Genomic DNA, 21309 nt, shown 5'->3' with positions numbered 1-21309 from the left:
ACACTTTTCAGACAGTTATAATCAATAAAACAAAGGTTGTATAAAGATTTTTTTCTTTCCGTGCAACCTGATAAGAAATACCTCACAGACAGGTACCCTACACTGTTGGTTGAGAATCACTGATTTACGTGACTGTATTGCATTAAAATTTTCATAAATTGTGAATTACATTGTATAAGATCAAAACAGCCAAAGATTTTTAAACGGGAACAGTATAAAATGCAGGTGTACATTCGTGATTTCGCTTGAAAAAATATCTTGTGCATGAATATAATAAAAAAATATATAAATGTTTATACAAGCCAGTGATACATCTAAATCCGTTTACAACACTAGCAATAAAAGCTTCTGATTCTGACTCTTCTGACTAAGAAGCCATCAATGAATAATGGTGTAAATAATTTCAGTCACTTAAAAAAACACAAACACACACACTTGACTTATTTATATATTTATTTAGGAAATAGATACATAAAATAGAGCATTAAGGTTTAATGTAACAGACAAAATTGCACACTGTAATAATAATAATAATAATATTAATAATATAATAGTAATAATTACCAAAGTAACACTGCTGGTAACCATTTCTCTTGACAAAGGAAGCAGGAAGATTTGAGGAAGGAGGTGAAGCAGGACAACCACACTACAGTTCGACAGTACAAAATGTGGGTATAAATACTGCACATCTAGAAAAATACGCAAGTTTCTCTTCAGACTTTCTTCATACAGTATTAACAATTTCATAGAAAAGAAAAAAGAAAAATAATCAAAAACAGTCGGCCCTTTTGATTAGCACCAGCCGGTCAAATTCCAGGTAGACAGTTTGGCATAATTCACCTAAAAACTCCTCTTTACTAAAAATAAAGCGATTAAATATTTCTATTTGCTCTCAGCCATCAAAATAAAGATCTCTTTTAAAAACAAAAATACCCAAAAGAAAAAGACATCATGTTTAAGCAGTTGACTTAAAACCCGCAGTTGAATTATTTGCAAATTTACAAGATGTTGTCTGACTTTTTCTTTAATGGCATTTGCCAAATCAGCAATGCCCATAATCTGATATTAACATATAGCACATCCATATACACAATAATCATAGAGGAATGAGGTTTGGAGAGGTTCTGTGTCGTTTTGCAGCAATTTGACTATCATGAAATCAGAAAAATGGATGAAACTAAACAAGTGTTCTCATTGCTAAGGACACTGACTCAACTGTAAGGAACCTTAGACACTTTTTTACTAAAGGAAAAGATCTCAGTTCAGACTGTGAGGAGCTCAAGCTCCTTAGAAGTAGGAGGAGAACAGAACGAACACTGAAAAAACCTCAGACCCCCCTTTTTTTACCCTTGTCAGACACTGTTGGAGTGTGGGACATACTTTGTTGAATTATATTCTATATTGAAATCAAAAGGCTGCAAAAAGCGCACAGAAGAAAGGTATGCTAAGACAAAAAAAAGTCGAGACTGTGGAGGAAACACTCAACTATTTCTCTTCTTACAATCGCTATTAGTTCAGCACATTCCCTGAGCTAAAGAGGTGATGAACTAGAAACCACTGAAAACCAAAAGTGAATTAACAAAACTGATATTTTTGAATTCCTTGGCCACCTGTCAATAAATTAATAAATATGAATGATAAATACAACACACGTGGCCACCGTTATTTTTTTTGCAGACATTTCAAATACAGCTTCATAGAAGTGCTGATCCTTTGTTTCATTATTGTTCCAGCAGTGCTACTCAGCATCACTCGTCCCTCCAGGTTTAATTGGCTCCAATAACATAAACACACACAGAAAGGCAAAAGCTGCTTGGAAAATTGGCGCCGGTGTACGTCGTATTGTGATTCCACATGGGTGTCTTTGATAGCAAACATCATTTAGCAGCGACACATTAGCAAGACCTCGGGTTCTTTTCGCAAGTGAAGAAAGTCGCTCACATTCTGTACAGTATTTCTTACAGATGCTCCACAGCAGGAGAGAGAATCTCCACAAAGTGCCTCACCTCATCGAGAGCTGGTCCGGTCCTTCTCTCCGCCACAGAACGGCTGTGATTCAGGGTTTCTTGTCCAGCTTGTCTAAGTGCTTTTGTTGATTAGTCCAAAGCCTCGCTTGAGGGCAACAGAGTTGAGAGTCAAGTCTGGGTCCAAAGTTTGAATTTGATGAAGGTAAAATCAAAACCCAATAAATGAATGAGGTTAAGAGATAAAACAGCGTCGTACAGCAACAGTCCTGCTTCATCCTTGTGTTTAAATATGTTTGGTAAAAATATTACCGGACCACATCCCAGACTAAGAAATGACATTTGAGTGATCACATGATAATTGCTTTTTCTTTCACTTCCCACATGCAATCTATTTAGAGTCTCATCCTCCGATCTGGAGCCAAGTTGCCAAGCAACAGTTTTAGAGGGGACAAGAATTAATACCTGTGACTGTTCCCATAGATTTTCAAAGTATAAACCAAAATCTGAAATGTTTGCACGAATAAAAAAGAAAGTGTCGCTCAAGCAAACTTTCATTTCTAGTTTCTTGACTCTATTGTGACCAAGACTTTCTCTTGGCTTTATTATTGACCTCCAGAGAGCTTCCTGGCTGTCAATCAAGACCCCAAACACTGATGTCCCTGGACTACCAAGCGAGCTTCCTGTGCCCATGGTTGTCTAACTCAAAATGACTAAAACTATTATTATTTCATCATAAGGGGCTACCTTACTGGAGTTGGCTAGGAAGTCCAAAGCTCTTGAAGTTCCCTCAGACCACAGATGTTACTGTAAAGCAGCGTCAAGCTGCTGGTAGATATCCAGAACTGGGTCCAACACACTTTTTTCATCAAATGAGTTTGATGTTGGAATCGAAGCTAATATTTTAGATTGTCTCAAGCAACGCATCAGGGGTATTGGGAGGAGAAAGGATCCCTGGTGTGTTAGGGTTGTTTATCTTAGTGTAAGTGTGGAACAATATTGAAAACATTATTCAGATGAAGCATTCATCTTCTTCTTCAAAATAATTCGGAAAAGGAAAGTGCCCACAGAGCCTTATGGATGCAAATTCAAACCAGTTCACAAAACTCCAGAGTAGAGAGTATCATCTGCATTTCTCTCTCCTTATCTTGACTAAAAGATCACTTTTAAAAACCAGACTTGACTCTCTTGCCCCGGCACATCGGTCCCCCTACACATCGTTGGAGACTTGGCTGGTGCAGGACGAAAAGCTGTCATACAGAGAGTCACTCAGGGAGCCCACAGGATTGACCCCAGGCTTCCTGGAGAAGGTGGACGAGGCTTCATCCATCTTGTAGCAGCCCTCACGGCTCTTCCCTGTGTCCGAGAGGCATTCACTGCGCCGGTTTACTGACACGTTCTCCGGGTAGATGCTGCTGGAGCTGCTGTGGTTCAACTGGTTCAGGGACTCCAGAGAGAAGTTGAGCGGCTGGTTTGTGATCACGTTCTTATCAAGAGGATTGTCCACCTGCAACCACAACAGAACGCGTTCTTAGTTACAATTTCTCCGGACACTGGTATAAAAATGCCTTTTTTTTTGTTCATGTTCCAAACAATGACCTTTCCTGTGAGGCATTTTTTTATATCATGAGCTAACTTTTAAGTTAGAGAAAATTCAAATTTCAAGACTGACAAATTAGTTCAGAACTATTTAGCTGGAGGAGACATTTGTTGTTCCAGATGACTTGAATTGTTGAGCAGCAAAGCAATTACATGGACGCCACTTGAGATGACATGAAACCATATTGAGACTTTAATCACGCTCAAGGACCGAATGTACATCTCGGGTGTGTGTAAGCCAGGAGCTCTGAGGTGCAAGATGGCCACTAACACCTCTCTGACGCTTCCACAGTAGCATAATCAGGAACTCATGGGGGACGTAACATCTGAAAAAGCGGTGCTGCGTTGACACAACTTCGTTGAGCAGGTGTCTTTCAGAGGGTCGGGGTGATTTCATCTGGACCTTTTGAGTGTTTCACAGTGCTGACTGCAACGCAGCAGTGATTAGACTCCACATAAAAGTGCAACACTCTGCATTTGCCTCCTGCTACTTTAGTGCAGCAGGATGACGCTATGATACATCTTCACTAATGTATGCAGAGCAGAGAGCTGTATGGCCTAAAGCAGACAATCAACCTTTATCCTAGTGGCCCTAAATGGAATTCTCATGGTATTTCAGCCTTATCATCTTCATCCAAGATTATTCAGAAGATCACACAATCCCAGTTAGTTGGGATGAGAACCGAGTGACACGAAAATGTAGAAGTATATAGTGTCAACTAGTAAAATGTACAACTTTGTATACACATGTATGTCGAAGCGTGTCCTAGATCAGAAGCTAATTTCTTACTCACGTAAGAATAATGATGCAGCAGATGAAATAAACCAAATCATTGCAGGAGCCAATACCTCAGACGGGCAGGTTCCTACTCTATTTAATATGTTAAAAAACGCGTTTCTTCTGTGGTTAGGTAGAGCATGTTAACCAACCAATAACATAAAAGCTGGTGATGGTATTTTTCAACCAATGCAAAATGAAGAAAACCAATACTAAAAGGTCTACTTGCTAGCTTAACACATTGACAACAGTATTAGCTCAGGTCAGTGAGAAGTCAAGTGTTTATTCCTATAGTTTAACAGGGCATTACAATTACTTTGTACACAAAATTATATTAATAAACAGTGCTTTACGTCTGAGTGGGAAACGTTTTCCAGCATGTCTTCCACATTGTCAGTGACTTGAAAAAAGGTTTTTTTTCCGAGCTCAAAAAAGATGAGCACCAATTGTTTTTATTTAGATTCAACATAACATCCATGTACTCCTTGGACAACCTTTGAGGACAGATGATAGAAACGACCAGCATCAGATCAATGGTGTTCTGCTGGTGGTCATTACTGCTGGGTGAAAGGAGTTATATCAAGAGCTCGAACAATTCCTCCTACACTTGCCTTCATCGCTCTCCCAGGGCAGATCATAAGTTGAGATCGCTTCACATTATTTCCCAAACTTGGACTAATGGAAATACATTTTTAATTGGCCGCCGTCTAAAGACGGTGACGCGCACTCATCTCAACCCCTTGTGGCTTGTTGACAGCGCTGCTGGAAATGAAAACCCAATTGGTTTTTATCTCTGACTGAATCAGATTGTTAAGGGAGGACAATTACGAGCAGATGAGAATGACCAGATGAGGGTCATCTCCTAATGACTGTATTACACACTGCCTGGCTTCCTTTCACCTTTGACTGCAATGCTGCCTGACCCAGGTCTACCTGATACTACCTGCGAGATGGAGCAAGTTAAGAAGTTGAACTTGAACAGGTTGTTCCACCATATATTTGGAGCACCTTACAATAGTTTAAAGTTGTGGTCTGAATTATTCCTGAAAATATTACTATAGACTTCCAGCTGATAAGAGGGAACCTATATTCTCAAAGGTTAATAACATAAGCTGATTTTTTAAAACTGACATCTGATCTAAATGTGTTATAGCCTTTTTCTTGTAGACCACTGTTAAAACATATTTAATGTAGGGTTCGGTTATATGGGTTATGTACATGCATTAACGTGTGAGTAAAAAATAATCCCCATTTAAAAAAAAAAAAATACATATGGGAGGTTTTTTTTTCACCTTCTTTTTTATCTGTGACTTCTCTGCAATCAATAACTTTTAACAAGGAAAGTTGAACTATTACTATTATGATGACTTAAGGATAAATCAAATTGAAAAGGGAAATTTAAACATTTTTAAATTTAAAAAGCCTATGATAACATTATTAAGTTTTGCCTTTTTGAACATGAACAACCGACATTAACATCATGTGACAACCACCTATAAATACTGTATAAATACATGTTGGATATGCCAGGTTAGTATCATGTTGGGCATCAATACTTTATTCAAACCTAATTGGCAACCTGAATTTAGGAGATACTTCCAAATTCATCTTACAAGGAAAAATAATTACTGAGAGGGCAACTGATGTGTGGATTAAAGTGTCTTACATTGATCTTGGACCTCTATTGTACTCATCTGTGTCTGTTTGAACAAATCTCTCTTTTAATTGAAATATTTACATTAGAAAATTAGCCCTAGCCCACCCACTGAAAACAGTTGTTTTTCTGGGGATGAATTCTTGTTTACCATAATCACATAATCAGCGTCATTAATCATCAATAAAGTCTCCACCTCCAAGGGACTCGTGTGAACAAAGCGGGGTACATATTGTCAGTTTCCACCGAAAGCTTTGTCTGGTGTGCATCAATACGACAACCGCCGCCCATATATTGCGGTGTCACCTTTCCTCCACCGTGTAATCACAGCTCCAAGTAAAATCCAGCTTCACGCTTTAAGACGCTGCTTTATTCTTCGACTCCAGGGAAAACTGCAGGAGTCTCCCGCTTTCTCTCGTTTCAAGCTAGCAAGCTCTCTCAGCCACATGCGGAATAGGGTAAAGAAAAATCAAGAAAAAAACTGTGACATTGGTCTGGAAAGGCAAATGAAGGAGGGAAAATACATAGAGAGGAGTCAACAAGTGGAAGCGATGGAAACGGAGAGCAGCATAACTGAAAGGGAAAAGAGGATGGAAGTAGAAGGGGGCGGTGGGCGCCGTTAGCAGGCCTGTCAGCCGCTGTCAGAATGATGAATGGGAGGCCAGCGCGGCCACTGAGGGCTCTGATGGGAGCCGCTGAGCTTTACATCACTCTCTTGAGTGTTTGTGAAAGGTTATTAAAGGTGCTTAAATCACAAGAGTCTGACACCGGCCTGCAACCAGCTGCCAAACTTCTCAAAACTACCTGCAATGACATTGTCACGAGAAGAACGCAGTGAGAACAGGTGCCAGAGTTGACACTTTGGAGGGCGCTTTATCTTTAGAGAACCTTTTTTTTATTTAGTATTTCTCTTACCACTTGACTAACAATGTTTTTCTTTAGAGATTAATGTTCACAATCTAGTTAATTAACATTATATTTGAATTATATTAGGTTTCAAGACCTCAATTCCAGAGGAGATCAAACATGAAACAGGCTGTTGCCCATCATATATTTCACGCACATTAATGTGTCTGAGCCAAACAAAACTTGCGTAAGAGCACAGTCCCATATTTGCAGGATTACACTTTCTTCTAATTGTCTTCCATTCTAAAAATTTATTTGCACAAAAATAACCTGCTATTTCTGTTTTCTACATTTTCTTCCATCCACCTTATGTATTCTGCCAAACAATTGCGTGATTCTCTCTTCTGCTGTTTTCTTCAAAATTGATGGAAAATTGAGACACAGAAGCTTCTCTGGGTTGACACATCAAAAAGCAGACAGAACGTCTGGAGGCTAGAGTGCATATCCACTCACAATTTAGTTGCTTTTGGTCATGGTAAAGTGAGATATATATATTGGATGGAATAGTGGATATATTTCCCACTCTGCAAGACAGAGACCAAGACCAAACTAAGACTTGATCTTTTTTTTTTGTCATTAAATGTAAAAAAAACCCTGAAAAATGATAAACAATACTTTCTGTATTAAGAAGCACATCGTTTTTTTTTGTGGCAACTTTCTGTCTCTCTTGATCTCTGTGGAACAGGCTGTAATGAGGAGTGTCAATGTTTGTGTCATGTATATCATTAAAAGGTGTGATATCAATTACCGAGCTAGAGTGTGTTATCACATCTACAACAACCATCACATATTATCCTGTTCAATCATTGCTTTTGTTTAAATCAATGCTTGGTTTGAGCAGGAATCAAGGACACTAACCATCCTGTCCTCCATCTAAAACCAGCTTTAATTCATTCTAGTCTGGGTTTTTTCGGTTGAGACCTTTGTCTCCCGGACCTACCAATTAAATGTCACAGTTCCAAGTATGAGAAGGACTGAGCTTTGTAGTGCATGGGATGCAGTGGAGTTCATAGTTTGGCTGCACAACTATGATTGTGCTTCATCAATCTCCTTCGGGACTCAAATCCCCCTAAAAAAATCATACTTCATTTCGGGGTGAAATAAATAATGTAAATTCCTCCTCTATTTTTCAACATTGTCGAGCCTGATTCTTCACTATTTTATTGTGGAGATGGATTTTTGTGTCAGAGACCGGGGAGGCAGCAGAGGTCATTCTAGCTGTCCGGCTGAGCTGGAGCATTGCCGGCTGGAGGCCATTTCATGCTCCGTGATTCTCATTTGTCATTCAGCAGCGTTAAATACTCGTAGGCAAATGCCCGCCGACACACTGGGGTGAGCCGATCGAAAGCAATTAGGGAAACTTTTTTTTTTTTTTCCAGGGAAAATCTCCAACCAATCTTTCACCATGGAAAGCAAAAACCTTCAGTTCTGGATTTATGGAGATACCAGGAATGTCACAAGGGTGATAAAGTCTTCTGCTTGCATCTACACTTTTCAATACATTGTAAAAAATGTATGAATGTCAAACCAAATGCTGGGCATTCACATTGAGATCACGTTTGTTTTCTTATCACTCACAACAGTCAATTATTGAGTACTGAAGTCCGTCACACAACATGTCCTTCACAGCTGCAGAAAATACCCCAGCATTAACCTTACTAAATTGCAACTTTGATAGATTGAGGCTGCAGCTCAATATATTTATCATCCTGAATTAATATGGTGAATTTTCTCAGTGAAGTAAAACCAGAATTGTTTATCACACTTTGTTGAAGCACCCAATGTTAAAGGACATCTTAAGGTTAATTACATGTTTGTTTTCTTTCCCAAAAAAGGTTTATTCAACATAAGACAATTCCAAATATTAGGCTGTGTATGGGTGATAATCTAAAACTATATTTTTTTCAGGAGTTTTACTGGTTCTGTTTTTAAAGATAAATGTTGACATGCACAGATTAATATATATAGAACCAGTGTCTGCATACTCACACTGAGACCAGCTTTGCCATCCAAGCCTGATTTGTACTGATGGATCCTCCCACTGTCGGTGTCCAGTTTAGCGTACATGTCATGTTGGTAGAAGTCCATTATGGACAAGGCTTTCTCCGAACTATGTCTCTCCAGAGTCTTTTCATCGGAATCCACTGCATGTCATTAGAAAAACAGTGAGTATATAAACACATCACATCACATGTGTCTTCACAAACAAAGAAACACTACTCATCAAAAGCTGACCTGAATATTGCTTTCTGATCAGAGTGTTTGGTGATGAATCCACATCGGTTGCATCAATTTCAGTCTCAGTTCGACCGCTGCCTGAATACCTGCACATTCTCAGAGCTCTCTCATGCTAAAAGACAAACAAAAAGAAGAAAATAGGTTAAAATTTGTGTTGGTTAGACCAGCAGACAAAATATCCTTAAGTGAGATCAAATAGATATAAAACGAAATGTGACATAAAATAATACAGTATTTATGATATAATTTGAAAACTCTTAATTTATGAAACAATTATAACTGAAGAAAAAAAATTGTATGGAGGACAAAATACAAAATTTAAAAAAAGGGTATTTAAAATAAGTAATAGATAACACAAGACAGGTTGACAAAAATACACCTGATGAAAATGTTTTTCATGGAATCTTTTTACCTATTGTTTAACAATTTCATTTATTGGTGGCTTCTTCTTTTAAATGTTGCTACCATTCACTATTTTATTCACTCTTTTTTACATTTTTTTTGAGTAAAAAATGTTTACGTCTTTGCCATTAAAAGGTCCATGTTCTATGCTGAAGTGAGAGTGTTAGTTTGGGGGAATCTATTTGTGTACAGAACTTAGACGGACTTAACATTTAATATTTAACAAAACCAAAGTTAAATGGGGATTTTGTGGTTATGAAATATATTATTTCTTGAATATATAAACCCTAAATACATATTTGGTCGATATACTAGCTACACATAAAACACGTACATTTATTTTTCAGAATAACATGTTTTATTATCTTGTATTGAACTTCAAATGTACATATATTGTTTACTATTGCGTACATGAATGTTGTGTTGCAGCTGCAGTCTTGAAAAGTTGAGGTTGACCTCAGCAGCAAAACTACCTTACACAAAATGCATTCAAAATGCATACTTACTGCAGGTAAATCACTGTCTTTAGCCTTCATCTTGTTTTCGCTCCCCTCTAGCCTGTCCTCAGTTGAAGTGGATATGTTGCTACATGGAGCACAAAAACTCAAACGCGCTGTCCTCATTGCATCTGGAGGACAAACAAGATTTAACAGGATTAGCATAGACACAAAAAGGAGTTTTTTTTCCATCAAACATGTGCCCCTGCATGGTCAAACATGTCAAACCTGTCAGTTTCATCTCGTCGGTTGAGCAGGAGAAGCTGATTGTTGTTACACATCAGTCGGCTTGTTTGAACAACATCAAGAGACACTTTGTACATTTTGGCTTTTTAATCAAACACATAGATCCGTCTCTTCCCATAAATAAATGGGTTTGATCATTTGTCTACTTGGCCTCTAATCAGCCATCGCATGCACTTTGTCATCTTTGTTTAATTACTTTCATCCGTTCGCTTTACGCCCTCCACAGCCATTTTACAACAAACTTTGTCTGCCGAAATATACTGCTGCCAAACATGCGGGAGATATATACGGAGCTATTTGGATTTTATGGCCTTGATTAAAAAAAAGTGAAACATCAACTATGATAAAAAATACGACTGGATGACATTTGGTAGTGAACATGTCAACAAGTCCAATAAATCTAGAACAACTAAAATCCCCAAAACAGTGCTAAAGTGACTTTACACACCCGGTTTAACAGAACTCAAGACAAAATACCTCACAGGCCAAAATAAAAGTGACAATAAAATCAAGAAAGCTTCAGAGAAATGTAATGTTCTAAAAGTCAATACACGGGTACGTCAATGTAGGCTGATCATAATTACGCACAACCACAGGCTCTAATCTCACTCATCATAAACCAGTTATACAATTATCAGGTCATCGGTGGAACAGTAGGAAGGGTTACTTTTTTGGTCTGCCTTTTATTTGCACATCTCAAATGTAGGGGAGATGGAAATCAGTATTTCGGACATGAATAGGATTATGATATTCTAGGACCGCACCTGCTTCTTGATGCTAAATAAATCATGACATTCCTAAATAAAGGAGTATTATTGTGTCATTGTTGCACCTGTTTAAAAAAAAAACATGAAACAATGTCACCAACATTTTGCACTTCATTTCATCTGCTCACACCCTTTAAGTCGACCATTGAGTGATAAATCACACCGTGAACTGGAGTGTGTTGTTGAGAGAGGTACTTTGAGAAGAATGGTCCTGTTGTCGACTCTCACCTTTACGTGGAAGTTGTGGATGTTGGCTGTGGGGGTCCTGGATGCTGCTGCAGGACGTCAAAGCAGGGTCAGACAGGGAGTGTCCAAGGCTGTTGCGAGCATGCAGGTGGGATTTTTCAAGGGAAGGCACTTTGACACTGGGTTGGGAGTGGACTGGAAGAGATAAGGCAAGCTCTGGATCCACCTCGGACAAGCTGGTGGTCACCCCATCAGGGCTGGATTCAGATTTGGAAATGTGGCGACCACCGGTGCGGGTGACAGAATCAGGGAGAGGGAAAGTGCCGATCCCACTGTCCAGGGTTCTCATCTGACAGGTTGAGCCTGGAGTGACAGGGAGAGGAGGGTGATGAAGGAGAGAGCAAGGATCACGACAGACGGAAAAGACGGGGCTCAGATATTCACATGCAACGAAAGGGGTGGTGAGTAAAAAGGACATCTGTGGCGGGTGAAGTCACACAAGGCCGGTGAAGAGAGAAGAAATAAACAGTTCGATTACACACAATTCAAGTCATTGCTTGTTGTGACAGACACACAATTCCACGCCAACCATTTCTTTCATACAATTGTCCACCTGCTGTGAGCACTGTTCGGCAAATTGAGAGACATCCACAGGAGCACGGTTCCAAGATTCACCAGAGATCATGCTGGGTTGTAATCATGAGGAAGCAGAGCCAACAACAACAGATGGATGTCATTTAGTCAGAGCAGTGTGCCGAGCTTTGACTCAGAATACAGCAGATGGACTGATGAGTGGTACAGACTTGGTCATTGAAGCTGTGATAGGCAGCGGCCAAACAAATAAAAAACAAATATAATTTGCATTTTATGCAAGTTTCTGACAGATAACGGTGTATTTAGATTGTATTAACATCTGCACGTCCATATCCAATGAGACATAAGGTGGTTACAAAAGCAACCGCAGGAATCCAGAAACACCTCTTTCTCTGGCACTGTTAGCTCAACACTTGAGTGTCCCTTGGCGACGCAAGTCCTTCAACCCTCAGTTATTAAACCAGCCTTATTTGGTTCACGCAAGCAAGCAGACCACATCTCCACTCTCACAGACGACTAGCCTCCTTGTTTGAAGTTTAAATGTGTTGTCATTAAAAACATTGTAGTTGAGAAATAGCTTAATTTCTAGTAAACGTTGTTATTGTAATATAGATATATTTTTTAATAAAAATATAAATAATAATTTGAATGGTGCAGGAGAGTAGCAGATTTTGATTTTGTTTTAATTTTTTTGTTTATTGGTATTTAGATGCTAAATAACATATAAGTATGTTGTGAAGATGAATCACATAACAAGCCACTTTACTGACATCCGGTTGCTACTGCAGAGATGTCCCTTTAATTCCAACACACATTGGCTGTATATCACTTAAGATGCTTCATAAGGCTTTTTTAAAATATATACATACATGGTTGCGTATGTGACTTTGTGCATGTGTGCACACCTGTGTGTGTCTATGATAGAAAGACAGAACCATAGCTTACACTGCTGTATAATTGAATGCCAAGGCTGAAAGTTCAGTAATTCTACCCAGAGGCGGCCACAGCAGGACTTAATCTATTTTTTCATGAGCTCCATATAACTTCAGTATACAACCTCCAGGGTTTGAAGGGAGAAAACAGGTTTGTTGATACCTCCACAGTGGAAAATTGGCTAGCGCAATAAGGAGGCATCAAAGAGAAGAGAGAGACAACAGCAATGCTCTTTTGGGATTTCATTCTTTGCCAAATTAAAGGGCCCAAATAATACATCTTCAAATTTTTGAAAAAAATTAAGCATTACAGAGACAATCCTGTAATTCAAAAATGTGTGTTACAAAAGCGCAGATTGGGAAAACCAGCATATGACTTGGTAACCAGAATGGTAAAACATACTCACTCATCATTCAAGTCAACCACGCCTCTTATAGTGTAAAAAACAGGAATATAGTCAAAGCAAAACGAGGGGCAAATGTATGTTGCCCTTTGGTTTGAATTTAAATCAAAGGGCAAAATACACTCTCACCAAGTCTCAAACCTGTATTATCACCAAATCAACCACACAAATTCAAAAGCATTAAGATGATATCAAGCTAATGAGCTAAAGATGTGATCATCTTTGAGATAAACCTAACCTTGAAGATCCAGCACTTTAAGTAAGAGCGGTCCAATATTGTGAGAACATTAGGTCAAACTATGATAGGCACCTATAAATTTGATCATTTAATCAAAATGGAAATTCAGTTTTAGAAACTTTTGAGGAAACATTGAAAAGCTTAAAGTTTATGTTCATAACCCAGAATTGTGCGGGAGCGGCTGCATCATAAAATAACTAGATGTAAGCTATTTGTGTGATTGATGTGCTTGTCTGGAGTTGGGCCGTTGAAGGCTGCCGTTCTCAGTGACGTGAAATTAAAGCACTGACGAGAGAACCAAGAACCTTTAGGAAACATTTTATTAATTCTCTTGGGAAAAGGGCTTCATTTTGCAAAGTAATGAAAATCTAATCTTATTCTTGTATCAGAACATTGTACCAATTATGTGGTTTGTCTTTAGGGCAGTAGCGTCAAAATAGAACCATGTAATAACTGGATCGACGCAGTTGTTAAAGTTAATAATATTGTTCGACATCAACTATAATTGACTATACTGGCCAAAAAATCAGTGGTGTGTTTTGTTTTACATTACTAATACAGATGAAAAGACTATTTCTGTAGAGACAATGAAGTTCAATTGAAATGTATTTCAAAATCCTTAGTTAGACTATACAGTTAAACACACTTTGGTTATAATAAAAACCTGACAATAACAGCATTGATCTTAATAAATCTTAATAAACATTGTTAATCGGAAGAAGCATTTCAGCTGCCATACAGACATATACTTACTTTGACTGGGAGACATTAAACACTAAAACTAGTCAGAGAAATGTCACTATATGTTGTTAACTATAACAAAACAATTATTATTTGGACTGACAAGAAGGATCAAGTTAATAATGACAGCAACAAACAGTGATGTCTATCCTCTTTTTTGACATTTTACTACATATTTAAAAAGTGTGAGTTAAGCAGAGTCTGGCAGGAGATGAAAATGTCACTTTATTGCAATTGTAACTCTTTGTTGGATTTTTTAAATAAAAAAAAAACATTACATGAGGCGCTAACATCCTCCCAGAATGACAACTTCATAATCCACGCTCTGTATCTATGCTGACTCATCACCGTCACAACGCCGACTGATCTTAATTTCCTTTATTTAGCTGCTCAGTAAAGTACACACTCATCAATCTACCAACTCCTCTGACAACGTGCTGATCAAAATCTACAGTAATGTGTGTTGGCTAATCGCTGTGCTGTCGTTCGACAGTGACGATGCTCTGTTGCTCTGATTGACTTCCCAGTGACAGCGCAGGCACGGGTGGACTACCTCATCCGCGATGGTTAAAACTCAGCATACTCTGAATCAATCTATATGAAGGATGAACTACATCAGCTTACCCATCATGTGATCTTGACAAGCATCTGGAATGTGTGTCTCTTTGTTGTCAGATTTAAAGTTGATCTTCTGGGTCATCAGGAGAGTCTATGTTGAAAGAGGACAATGATTTTAACAAATATTAACCTGAAGATCACAACAGAATCTTAAAAACAGTTTTAAATGTCTTTCATTGACATAGTTGAATCACAAGATATGAACCTGCATGTGTTCGCAGTCCTAAGCTGTTTGTCACCAGTTAACACCAGCTGAGATCAAAGATGAAACAAAATGTTTCATCCGATTAATCCATTTTTTAGTTGATCATTTAGACAATCGAGCTGATCGTTGTTAAAAACAAACAGAAAAACTAACAAATACATTATATTCACTTATATAACCCAGTAAACACATCTCACTTGTAAATAATTGAATACTAGAATAAACTTAATGTTAAAAAGTAAAATATGAATGCCTCTCTAAGTCAATGGTTTAGTGTTTTTGGGAAATATGTATAATGTATATTGTCTATATTCCTAATTGGACTATTACAAAATTCATAAAATAATAAACAACATTTTGGTTACTAAAAAGTCAGCTCTTAGTCATAGGTCATGGAGTGACAGTCTTTTGTTGCACTCTGTAGGGAGAAGATAAAAAGGGAAGGTATTAAATAGCCTTTTAGTCAAATAGAGATAAGAGCCCCCTCTGTGTTATCAGAATTCTACATCGTCTGGATTACAATTCCTATACTGTCTCTTCCTTTCTGGTTCCTTCCCTCAATCATACTGCTGCAGTTTCCAAATTCTATCTTGATTATACAGCCATTGTTTTTAAGGTCAGCCATTACAATCACCCGTTTTCATTAAATGACCTTTTGATGACTTTTTAGTGGGACTCATAAATAAAACAAGCACACTGAGTAGTGGAATTTAAATGTTAGTTGAGGTTGAATATTTGCAAAAGAGCAGCGAATAAATACCCTGAACCTTGATAATACAAGCAAGGTTGCAGGTTCAATTATTTTCTGTGACTACTCAGTCAAGTATTGTTTTGGCCTCCAGGGATGCAGGTACACTACGCCCCGACCAATATTCTGGACAATAGCATCAGCAAAACACCCAATTTGGGGATTTTCCATTTTTAAATGTTCACTGTCAAAAGTTATGTTGTTGGTAGCTGTCTATAAATAAACTTTTGATGTTGATGTTCCTTAATTCTTGCTTTTATGATAAAAAATATAAAAACTACTGTCGTTTTTAACTCTTGTCAGAGACTGAGATAAAATTAAATCATAACCATTCATATGAGATGCTGTGAACGTCTGATATCAAAATCCTCAACAGCTTGTAAGCAAGTGGATAGTAAAAGGTAGGCGCTAGCTTGTTGGCGCAACATAAATCAATAGGGATCCTGCAGGGATTTTGAAACTGAAGAAGCAACCTTGTTGTGGATCTGTTTTCTGAGTATATGAAGTGTGAAAACCTATGGGAACAAATCATCCACACACACGCAAACACACACAAGCTTAAAGTTGTTGTACAGAAGCAAACTCACAGCCGTATCAGGACAGATCTCCATGTCTGTTTTTATTTCAGTGCCTTTCTTCGGCGTGGACATCCCTGGTGGCAACGCGGACATTGAGCTTGTCTTCACAGCGCTCCTGAGAGGGAAACATTGGTTTGGATTTGTTGATGTGTGAAGCAGAGAATTTAAATACAAAAATATGGTAGACGCATCACATTTGTTTCACTTCCTTTCATAGATGCCAATAGTGTTTACTTTTGAAACATATCCTCTCAGAAACACCCCATGTGACAGTGATGATTAAATTCTTAGAGGTATTGCAGCACTTCAGATTCAAGAGCCGAAAATGTCTATTTAAGTGTAATTTCATTAAATTCAAAACCAAAGTAACCTTCACTTAAGATGAATTACTTAAGAATAGATTATTTTGATCTTCGCAAAGAGGTAATGGTTCTATTAAGAGGTTTATTTAGTTAGACAAGTCTCTGCCAAAAGTCCAGGTATTAAACATACTGGCATCCACTGTAACTGTAATTAAGTTTGACTTGCAAGCGTACTTTAGAACCTCTTTTACTTAACCATTGTTCAAATTATGTTAAGAGACACTTTGGAAATTATTGGATAGTGGTAAGTTAATAAAACCCAACCACTGAGAGCCATGAAATAAAAGTAAGTGCATCAATAATGTTCAGCCTTGAAGATGATTTTGCCCTTGCCGGCAATCCTGTTGGCTGTCATTTTTCTTTTTGTCCTTATTCCACTAAGATGCATGAAATAAAATGCATCAATAATGTTCAGCCTTGAAGATGTGGTTTCAGGGTAAAATCTGGACATGAGTGTTGGACTTGATTAAAAATGCAACTTGCTCACTCTGTGTAGTGTTTATGTCAACAGAAAAATCTATGGAGATGAGATGAACACATCTGTTCAGTAAACAAAGCTCTTCATATAATTCTGTAAACAAAAGGATTTTGATAAAATGGCTCAAAGCTATATTCTGTAATCACTTCTTCGTAACATAACCACTACTGGTGGGTTGATGAGGTCTCGTGATACAGTACCAGTTGCCTCATGATACAGTGTCTTATTTTTAAAAGGCCACTAGATGTCACTTTCTGCCTTATCATTTTGGCTCTGATCTACTAATTCAATGAAAACTGGCATCATTTTCACTAAGAGTGACATCTAGTGGCCATATCTATATATAGATAAAACTATATTTAATGATACAGCATCAGTTCCCTTATGAGGCCATCACTAATAACTAAGATTATGAAATATCAAAATTAAACACAATAAGACAAATATCAGACTCTTATTTCTTTATCTTTAGTAAGTCTTATATTAACAGCGTCTTTATATTTAAGATCTATTCAGTACTACACATGTCCATATTCTATACTCGTAAAACAAATGGCATAACTATTCATATTTGGTTTTAGGATTAACACCTCACTCACCTGCCAAGAATCTCTTTCACAAACTGGTCTTTGCCGAGGAAGGCAGTCGAGCACTGGATCTGGTTTGCTATCTGTCCCATTTGGTTGTTGCAGTGGTCCATGATCGAGGTTAGCTTGTTGCTTACGTCAGACTGATTTTGCTCTTGCCGGCAATCCTTGTGTTGGCTGTCATTTTTCTTTTTGTCCTTTTTCTTGTCAGGCTTCATCTGTATGCCTCCTAGCACCGATCCGATCTTGAGCTCTCTTTTCTCTTCTTTCCCTTTGGGGGAGTCTGCTTTCTTTCCCGATAGTGCTGGAAGTTTACTCTTTTTGAGACCAAACCAGTTAGCAAGAGATGGGCCAGTTTTTTGCTTCAACTCACTAGTGGCATTCTTCTCTTGTCCTTGGGATTTTTGCAAGTTCTCCTCGATTCCCAGCATAACCTTTTCCTCTATGGTGCAGATTGTGGCGCTGATTTGTGTTTCTTGAACATCAGGGGATTTGTTATAATGATCTGTCTGAATGTTATCTTCCAGGCTTAAGCTTGGTCTGCCGGGGCTGGTGGCTTTCTCTGGGCTGTATAAACTACCTGGTGTAGCTTGAAACTGTGAATTTGGTGCAATTCTTCCTGTTTTATGGATTCTGTTTGAACCATCTCTGTCACTGATAGGGAGGTTAAATGCATCTTTCTGAGGTGAGTTGATCATCGTGTTCTTGGGAATCTCCACTCCTTGTGTATTTAATTTGGGTGTGTCAGGGGGAATGATGTGGGATGAGGACCCAGTCATTCCACCATAGTGACTCATTCTCATTCGTGGTGAATGAAGTGGACTCTCAGTCGATACAACCGAGGACACCTCCAAAGATGTTTGTCGGGATAACGAATTCCCTCTTTCACCAGAGTTGGTTATTATCTGGGTTCTTATTTTTCCAGGAACATCAAGAACATTGATTTTTGGTTTTTCAATGTAGTTTGTGCTAAAACTCTGGCTGCGGGCTTTAGCTCCGTTCATACCCAACGCTGGCTTCAAATGGGGTTTTGTTGTGACAGATATGGATCTGGAGAAGAGTTGACTTCCTCTTTTGTCTTTACTGCAAACTTCCTCTTGCAAGTGGCAAACACTTATTTCCTCTTCCACTAATCTGTCCTGGACTTCACCTTTCCCTCCATTGCCCAACATCTTAGGTGGTGAATCAATACTCAGCACAGGCTCTGAACTGTCACACTGGGTGGAGACATTTAAGGTCACTGTCTCCTTTGAGACCAAGTTGATATGATCTTTCTCTAGTTTGCCTGGAATTGATGTTAGATGTTTGTGGCTAGGAGGAGATTTTAAAAATGCTTTGAAACCCATTGGGATTCGAGTCTTTGCCGCTTTATCACCCATGTTAGGTGAAAGCAAACCTGGGCTTTTTAGAGGGCTTAATGAATCTTTACCATTTTGTGGCTCTGCTTTTACCGGAGTTGCATCTTGAAGTGTCAAAGGTAAACTAACAGAAATCTTTTGCACTGATTGGTGGCCATTTGCATGGGGAGTTCCTCTCTTGTTTGCAAATGAGTTCTGAGCTAATGACCCACTTACGGAACTGTATGGAGGTGGGACATTCTTTGAACTTTTAGATGCATTTTCATGTTCATGGCCAGACCCTGAGATTGCAGTAGGAAGGTAGTCTTTTGTGGTTGTCCGCTTAAAAGTTCCTTTATTTGGAGTATGACTCATTGCAGGGGACTTGAGAAGGTGCTGACTAGTTTGTGAAACCAGTTTTTGAGGTGCAAGTGCAGTCCCATATCCTGCATCATGTTCCTTGTCAAATTGATCTTTATCTTTAATGGGTAATGTAGCTTGTAAATTGTGTGTATGTGAGTTGTGGTAACTAGGAGGAGGTCCCCTCATAGTTACAGGCTGGGCTTGTTGAGTCCCCCCAAATTTCTGAGCCTGAGGTGATGCTTCATAATTTGGTCTAATAAGTAAAGAGGTGGTGCGACCAGGGGGCAGGGGAGGAGAAGGGGACCTGAGTTTTTTAATGGATTCACAGTGTTTGTCCCTGATCGGCTGTTCAGTTTTGTCAGCGAAATCCAACTGCTTCCTTGTGAGATGAGAAGAATTGGAAGGTGGGTTCCTGTTTGAAACCTTGGAGTTCACAGCCTTTACACTATGTGAGGTCTTACTAAATCTGGAAACTTTGGCTGTTGGGGATAATGGAGATCTTTCCTGCCCAGAAGGTCCTGACATACCATTGTTACTATGTTCAGTGTTGGAGCCCTTTGATACCCTGAGGGGAGACGGAGAATGTTTACTCCGCCCTGGTATTTTTGATCCCCCAGGTTTTGAACTAGCAGAATCAATCATTGGAGGGATGGAATGTCCTCGACTGGTTTGACTGATCGGAGGTTTAACCAGCTTTCTCTGTGGGGTGGATTGCATTGACAATCTTTCTGTGCTGTCCCCTCGTCTATTGCTTGCCTTGCTAATGCTACACTGATATTCACATGGCTTTTCTGGAGATTCAAGAACAGTGTAGTTCCTTGAAGACCTCTGACGTGATGGTCTTTCATGGTGTACCACTTCAGTGTAGTCATCGGCTACATTGCACCCTGCAATACTTTTTTGAGATCCTTGCATCATAGTTGTCATTTGAGAACAGAGTTCAATTGGTTCTCCCTCTGCATCAAATATTGCTAAGACACTTTCTTCAGACTGAGTGTGTGTTCTTCCTTTAGGTTCCTTAATCAGACTGAAGGGTCTCCCATCCTCTGAAAGTGTGCGTACTTGCTCCCTTTGCAAACACCTTTCTGCAGGATGCTTGGTTGGATCTCTGGACAGTCTCTGAAATGGCTTTTCTGGCTGGTTAAAGGACAGTCGATTATTGGTCTCCGAGTTGAGTTTTTCTGTATCCCCCTGTTTCTGAGTGGAAGATTCTAGTTTAGAAGCAGTAATCCTTTGAGTTGGTTTAGAAAAAGCAGATTTATGCTCTCCCATGGGGAGAAAACTATTAACGAAACTCATGAGTTTCTCGGGATGCTCCTTGGGGTCATATGCAGGAGGTTGTTTTGTAGCCGGTGAGCCTGAGCTGCTGTCACCATCAGTCACATTTTCCTGAGTCCCCTCCCAGCTACATAAACTATCTGAGATGCTTCGAGAAAGTCTCTTACAGTAAAACCAATTGTCTTTCGTTGGAATTTTATCTGAATGACGAGAATGTGCAAGTTCATCATCTGCATCATCAGACTCATCCGACAACCTCCTACTTCCATGAAGCAAATTCCTTGTCAAATGGGTGGGTTTGGAAACTCCTTTACTGCTACTTTTGATTCCGAGGGAATATATTCCCTCGTTGGAGTTCATACAGTCCTTGGACCCCATCTTGGAGATCTTGGATACCGATGACGATCTGTGTCTCCTCCTTTGCAGCTTACGCAGTCCCTCGAGGATGTTGCTCTCCTTGCGCCTTGTCCTCTGGTCCTCGGGTAGAGCACAAATGTTACTGGGGGCTGATGAACCCAAGCTCAGCCGGGTCTCCCAGTTCAGCGTTGCCTAAGGGAGAAAAAAGAAAGGACATTTTCAGAACTAAGTTTCGCTAAACCCTTTTCAAAG

General features: G+C 39.0%; 1 protein-coding gene across 5 annotated transcripts in view; it reads right to left on the bottom strand.

The window, feature by feature from the left end:
- Positions 1-435: 435 nt before the first annotated feature.
- LOC148080351 (nck-associated protein 5-like) overlaps positions 436-21309 on the bottom strand; it is a 93969-nt gene continuing 73095 nt past the window's right edge. For 4 of the 5 annotated variants that reach the window (XM_087792027.1, XM_087792029.1, XM_087792032.1 and 1 more), the window contains 8 exons: positions 17735-21249; positions 16305-16410; positions 14771-14855; positions 11280-11600; positions 10048-10169; positions 9137-9251; positions 8891-9045; positions 436-3471 (listed from right to left, as the gene is read on the bottom strand). In XM_087792027.1, coding sequence (XP_087648153.1) covers positions 3175-3471; positions 8891-9045; positions 9137-9251; positions 10048-10169; positions 11280-11600; positions 14771-14855; positions 16305-16410; positions 17735-21249 — 4716 coding nt within the window. In that variant the 3' untranslated portion in view covers positions 436-3174. Of the gene's footprint in view, positions 3472-8890; positions 9046-9136; positions 9252-10047; positions 10170-11279; positions 11601-11681; positions 11716-14770; positions 14856-16304; positions 16411-17734; positions 21250-21309 lie in introns of those variants that run through there. The other variant, XM_087792033.1, reaches the window with a different exon arrangement.

Source organism: Callionymus lyra, chromosome 5 (genome assembly GCF_982586985.1).
Source record: "Callionymus lyra chromosome 5, fCalLyr1.hap1.1, whole genome shotgun sequence".
Lineage (NCBI taxonomy): Eukaryota > Metazoa > Chordata > Actinopteri > Syngnathiformes > Callionymidae > Callionymus > Callionymus lyra.
This window is presented reverse-complemented; position numbering and strand designations above follow the sequence as displayed.